This window comes from Austrofundulus limnaeus, unplaced genomic scaffold (genome assembly GCF_001266775.1).
Source record: "Austrofundulus limnaeus strain Quisiro unplaced genomic scaffold, Austrofundulus_limnaeus-1.0 Scaffold480, whole genome shotgun sequence".
NCBI classification, from domain to species: Eukaryota; Metazoa; Chordata; class Actinopteri; order Cyprinodontiformes; family Rivulidae; genus Austrofundulus; species Austrofundulus limnaeus.
Genome location: NW_013952882.1, coordinates 272,070 through 279,129, shown reverse-complemented (window position 1 = coordinate 279,129; position 7,060 = coordinate 272,070). Strand labels below are relative to the sequence as shown.

Below are 7,060 nucleotides of genomic sequence, written 5' to 3'. Positions count from 1 at the left end.
ACTTCACTGAATGAAGAACAAGATTGTTTTCACTAAAAATGCAACAAATACACATACCTATTTTGTTAGTTTCACTAATTTTATATTGAAAAAAAAACTGATTTAGAAAAAATGTTTCTTTTACCTGAATTTGCTATTTTGTAATTATGTCATGTATGTGAATTATTTTCATTTTGATCTTAAAAATACCTACATTTCCACATAGCTTTATATTTTGGTCTGTCTAATGATGTAATTTTTAAATATTAAATGATTGATGTCTCAATCAGTTACTCAGTACTTGAGTAGCCTTTTTACCAAATACTTTTTTACTCTTGAGTCATTTTCTGGATGGCTACTTTTAACTTTTACTTGAGCAAGAATATGATGAATTAGTGCTACACTTATTTGAAAACAGTTTTTGGTACTCCACCCATCTCAGGTGAAAAACCAACCTATGTACTATCAGTGGTTTTAAACATTCCTAACATAATATACTGTATTAAACTCTGAAATAATTCATATTAGCACAGTGGAACCATAAAATGTTTAGCCTGGCTTGCTTTAGGTTTTGATGCCATAGGTTTTATTTGCTGTATTCTTAAAATTGGCACCAATAGTAGCAAATGACAAATTTGAAACTTGGCAGTAGTGGAAAAAAATTCAACAAAAATAGAAAAAAGAAAGAAACAGGCTCCTGAAGTGAAGATGATAAAAAATAAATGCTGTCATACTGAGCCACTTTTAACTTCATCACATCAGCATTTGTTGAGCTGAGCAGATCCCACTGATTGGAGAATTAGACTGGGACTCAAACTGTGGTAGACTGTTATGAATAGGACCACTACAGGATTAATGAAACATGCCCTGATATTACTGCCCCGGAGAAGAGCTGCATTCAATTACACTGATTGCTTTCAGCTTCCTGCCGGGTGCTGGGCAGCCTGATTTCAGCTCCATCCACACAGAAAATGGCAGCTGAACAGAGCTGTGACTTCATTTCAGCTACTTTGCTTTAACAACACACCAACACAACACCAAGTCTAAGAACAACTACTTTGACAAGGTGCAAACAGCTCGCTATCGCTGTTCATCACATACTTTGCGATTACTCAGTCCATCAAATGTTGTCAGGAGAAGAGGTGTGAGGCTCCTCATGAACCTCATGGACTCTGGGAAGTCTTTTTTTTTTCAGTGAGAGGAAAAACGCAGAGAGAATAACTGTGAGCAGACGGAAAAGAGGACGAGAAATCCATACGCTCACTTGCAGCGAGGCGGTGTTTTCTCTGGAGGGGCGACGCTTACCTGTATTCACAGAACGTGTCATCATTCATGCCCTGGGACTCCACATCTGGATGGAGGTCTTCTTTTTCTTTTACTGTTCACAAATGGAAGAGAAGAGATCAGTGATTTCCACAAGAGATAACTGGGAGTGTAGTTGAGCGTGTCGCTTACTGCGCTCTGAATAATTCTAAGTCATTTCCTCCACTTGRACTATATCATTGGCAGCATTTAAAAAGCTCTTCTCTTATTTCAGAACTTTACACAAAAAACTCAATTATGGCTGGTATTCATCTAAGATATACCAAAATTGTGCAAATCTGCATACATACAATAAAATTATTCAACTCAGGTCTTGTCCACTCAGAATGTTTTAAAAGTAAATTGTTTCATAAAATATGTTTGGAAACACATAATTTCTGTAAATGTTTCCATTCACACAGAAACACAGAAAACTACGGGGCGCCAAGTGAAAACGAAACGTTAAAAAATTCCACTAACACATTTTTCATTATTTAGCTCACTGTTATGTTAAAAACTTTCCACTAACAATTTATTATTTAGCTCACTGTTCTTACATTTAGCTAATGTTTACTGTTACATTTAAGTGTTAAAAATAAATTTAAATATTAAATCCTAAATCTAAATGTTTAAATAAATGTAAAAGTTAAACCTTAAACATTAAAGTTCTCATTTAGGTATTTTGGAATGGAACGCAGCCTTTGCTGTTGGTGCTTGGCTCATGTTATGATGTCATTATTGCCAACGAAGCTAAAGTTTCCCTACAAGACATCAAACTTGCAGTTATGGCTGGTGTCTGAGCTGCACTTCAAACTGCTGGACTACAGGGACCAGCCATATTGTTTGTATGAACACATTTTGAAGTTCGATTTTAAATATTATCTTTAGCCTTGTTAGCAGCGGCCATTGTTGATGTTTGTCTTATGTTTGTTTGACATCATCCTGGTTATCTGATGCTAATTTCTGCTAATGCTTCTAACACTGCTAAAAATAATATTTAAACACTAAATTCAAAATGTGTTCATAAAAATTAATATGGTTGGTACCTGTGGTCCAGTCTTTTAGGGAAGCTTTAGCTGTATTGGAGCGCAAACGGTTGCTATTGCCTCAGGATGATGATGTCATAACATGAGCTGAGCACCAACAGAAAAGGCTGCGTTCCATTCCAAAATACCCAAATGTGAACTTTAACATTTATCTTTGTCATTTAAGGTTTAACTTTAACATTTAGGTTTAAATATTTAGGTTTAGGATTTAATATTTAAATATATATTTTTAACATTTACCATTTAGTAAAAACTAGGTAAATGTAAGAACAGTGAGGTAAATAACAATAAATTTAAGTGAAAAATGTTTTAAACTCAAAAAGTGAACTATATAATGACAACTATGCTGGTGAAATTTTTTAACATTTCATTTTACACTTGGCACCCCATGGAAACAACCCAAAATGTGGTGCAATAACTCTGCCAAGACAATACTCCAAAAACAGGAAACGAGACCTAGAACATGCACATAAAACTCACACATCAAGTCAGATTGTCTATAAACGACAGATTGCTTCAGTTCTTCAAACAAGAACTGAAGCAAGGTCCAAACATGAGTTTGTTTAAGAAAATGCTAAGACTAATGATTTTTGACAAGTATAGGAATGATAGTCTGAGGTAAACTTGGTCCCTCTGTGTTGTGTTCTGATTTTTATAAATGTATGGGTTCACATTATATAGCCCTTACAGGCATTTAAGGGGTGCTGGGTGGTGGTAGTGGTGGGGGAGACTGGACTGGGGTGGTTTTGTTGTTGGAGTGTAGGATGATGGGTGCATGGAGAGGTGCTGGGTATCTGAGTGTAAATGTGTGTATTTGTGTGTAGTTGGATGGGATTGTCTCTGAATGTGAATATATATAACTTGAAATTTAGTATTAGAATAATATTGGATTACCTTATGTATTATTTTGCATGTGTATTTTTTTGTTTTGTTTTGTTTTTCATCACAAACTGATAAGACTCTGAAAACCAGATGAAATGGTGAATAGGGGTAGGATTAAATAAGTTATACTTCTTCCTACCCCTTTTGTCCATCAGCTGGACAGCTGGAGGGAAACATTTCCTCGACAATGTTGAAAGAATATCAGCTTATTGGGGGTAAATCTTTTATACACAAATATTGGTCTTTAAAACTTCTAGAATATGATCTTTTTTAATGTACACTTGATATGTATTTTTGTCTTTATACTGCATTGTTTGCTTTAATATTGTTGAAAGTTCATTGCTGTCTGTTCTCCTTATGCAAACATTAATCAGTGTGCATTGCCAATGCAATGCACACTATTGTGATTCGTTTCCCATCCAAGTCATCTCAACTTTGCCATGCTTCTCCTCCTGCATACTTTGTCCTAGAGCTGCCATTGTAATTTATATCTGTAAAGCCCCTGTGCCAAATGATGGCTATGCCTTTTGGTGCCTGTAAAACTTATAGTTTTTGAAATATTAATGTTTAATAAATTATAATGGCAGTCAATGGAGCCTTGTATTGGTCCAATACTGCCCCCTGCTGCATCTACACAATATGGTACTGCACCATAGTTTCATAATATTTAAACTCAGTAGTTCAGTGATTACAATATTAATGATTGTATTTTGATGTTTTACTGTAATACTGTCTTTATGTTGTCCTATTGCTTTACTATATTGCACTTACTGTGTGTCAATAATTGCATTGGCAAGGTGACATTTTCTGTAAACATACAATCCAATCCCTGGGATTGTGCTCTGCCACATCTCCTATAGTCTCATGATGAGCACTGTGGGCTCTCATGTGGGAGATCAGGGTTCAAATCCAGCTACTGCAACTTTAACAAAAATCTCTTCAAACTTCATAATGTCACACAATTACCTTAATTACAAACACCTGCTTATGTGACAAGCACAAGCTGGTATAGAAAACACATTTGAACTTGGTCAAAGTTCATTCTGAAAGTCCAATGCTCCWGCATACTTTGTCCTACAGCTGCCATTGTAATTTCTATCTGTAAAGGTCCTGTGCCAAATGATTTCTATGCCTTTTGGTACCTGTACAACTTGTAGTTTTGAAATATTAATGTTGAAACTTTATTCTAAATTCATAAAATGGAAGTCAATGGGGCCTTGTAATGGTCCAATACTGCCCCCAGCTGTACTCAACTTGGTAATGCACCATAGTTTTTTTATATTTAATCTCAATAGTTCAGTGTTTACAATACTAATATGATTGTATTTTGATGTTTTACTATACCATTATCTTAATATTGCTCTATTGTTGTAATACTATGCAGTTTAGTGTCAATAATTGCATTGGCAATGTGGCCTCTTTCTGCACACATACAAACCAACCCCTGGCACCACACCCTGCCACAGCTCCAACAGTCTAATGGTCTTTGCAATGGGCTTTCATGCAGGAGATCAGGTTTCAAAACCCAGCWAAAGCAACTTTAACAAAAAATCTCTTCAAACTTCATATTTTCACTCAATTACCTTAATTACAAACACCTGCTGACATGAGAGGCACAAGCTGGTTTAGAAAACACATTTGAACTTGGTCAAARTTCATTCTGCAAGTCCAATGCTGCAGGCAAAGCCATGCTGCAATGACATGCTACATGGCAATGCACACTTGTTTTTACATCGTAAAAACCYGTGTCTAGTTATCTAGTTGTTTTCACACTGGATACCAAAGTTTTGATGTGCTTGCCATCTCTACCTTCTGTGAGACCACCCCACTGGTTGTTGACAGTTCAGTAAAAAAATAAATACCTTGCTGGCCTTAGATTACTTGGTGTAAATAATAGGAGCTTTTTGCTTCACTCTATGTAGGGCCTTGCTGCTCTTCTCTCAGTTTTGTCTGCTTATTAAAGCGAGACAGAATAATACAGGCCTCACATAGAGACAACCAACCATTCAGTCTGTCACATCTAGGAACAATTTAGAGTTACCAATTAATCTAAYAGTCATATTTTTGGTTTGTKGGAGGAAGCCGGAGTACCTGGAGAAAACCCATGCATGCATGGCGAGAACATGCAAACTCTACCCAGAAAGGTCCCCGGGCTGGGATTTGATCTGGTGATCTTCTTACTGAGAGGCATCAGCTCTATCCACGGATCCACTGTGCCGCCACACAAAATTACATGGGTGGAATTCCAAAAATGTTTTCATTTTGGAACCCAGTTTTAAAAAGTACTGTTCAAGGACTCCTTGTTTCTGTGTGGACAGATGGCTGAAGCAATAAAATAAAATAAAATAAAATAAAATAAATAAATAAATAACTAAATAAATAAAACTTTTAAATATTCGCAGAAAAAAAACGTTTCTGTGCAGACGGGGCCTAAAAGAACAGACAGAAAAGGTTGTTGGAACTGATAATGAGTGCTTAATGAGGACACACAAAGCTGTGTCTCGCTCGTTTTTTTCCTGCTGACTAGTGAAGCGACGACAACCTGATGGCCATTAGCTGTGAATAATAAAGCCGATAAGGACTCTCCCTTCCACTATACGAGGAACAACAAACACTGAGATACCACAGAGCTTATGTCATCATTCCTTTTTAGAGCCACCTCGTGCAGGATTTGCATTTTTTTTTTGTCTTGCTGTGGCCTGCACTTTGCTTCAACTGTAAAAAAAAAAAAAAGTCCTTCCCAACGTTCAAAATCCAAATGTAGAATATCCAGCAGAAATGCTAATTTTCCAAGCAACACAGCTGCTTCCTTTTTGTCAAAATTTGATTTAAAACAGCTTTGTGGTCCCAGGGAAAAAAAAAAAAAACAAGCCTTACATACTCTGATAATAGCTTTTGGAATAGCTGATCTTCTCTTTCACATTAACAACAGAACTGAATTAAAATGATGCTTTAGTTGGCAATTAGTATTCAAACAAGCTGATGATGTGTGTGTTTGTGAGTACCTACCAGAATATTTCCCTCCTTTATTTCTGTTGACAAAGCAGGCGATCAAGACAATGAGGGTGAGAAGAGCGATGGCACACATCAGGCCGATAAACCAGCCCTGGGTGGATATTCCGTCGTGGATGCTGGGCAGACCTGGGGAGAGCAGAAACTCTGTGACCTTGACTCGCCTTGGCCTTTTCATCAGGAGACTTGATTGAATGTTTACATCGACAAACGCTTATCTGATGCGCAGGCAGAAGGTGGCGGGGAGCTGCTGTCGCTGCTGATGGAAACGCTCCAATATTAATATTAAACAGCTAATCCTGCTTGTCTAATTAATCAAGTGAGGAACGCTGAACAAATGTAATTCTTCTTAGTGAGCCAAATTAGATTCCAGTGACACCGTACAGGACCACACGGCCTGGTTCGAGTCTCAGCTCAAGGACACTGTGGGAGCAGCTGTACAGTGGGGGTGCAAAAGTTTGGGCAGCCTTGTTAATTTTCCTGATTTACCTTTAAAAATCATTGATTGTTTGGATAAAAAAATCAGTAAAATATATCATATAGGGGACAAACACAATGATATTTGAGAAGTGAAATGAAGTTGATATGATTTACAGAAAGTGTGCAATAACTGGTTAAACACAATTAGGCAGGTGCATAAATTTGGGCACCGTTGTCATTTATTGATTTCAAAACATTTAGAACTAATTACAGGAACTCAAATTTGGTTTGTTAAGTTCAGTGACCCTTGACCTCCATACACAGGTGACTCCAATTATGAGAAAGGGTATTTAAGGGGGCAATAGTTTTTCTCCTCTTTGCATCTTCTTTGAAGAGTCGCAGCATGGGAGTCTCAAAAC

The 7,060-nt window shown here is 36.9% G+C and overlaps 1 protein-coding gene across 1 annotated transcript in view; it reads right to left on the bottom strand.

The window, feature by feature from the left end:
- chl1b (cell adhesion molecule L1-like b) overlaps nt 1-7,060 on the bottom strand; it is a gene marked incomplete in the record, with an annotated part of 87,944 nt that overhangs the window by 8,459 nt on the left and 72,425 nt on the right. The window contains 2 exon segments of the mRNA XM_014025500.1: nt 1,285-1,357; nt 6,219-6,350. Coding sequence (XP_013880954.1) covers nt 1,285-1,357; nt 6,219-6,350 — 205 coding nt within the window.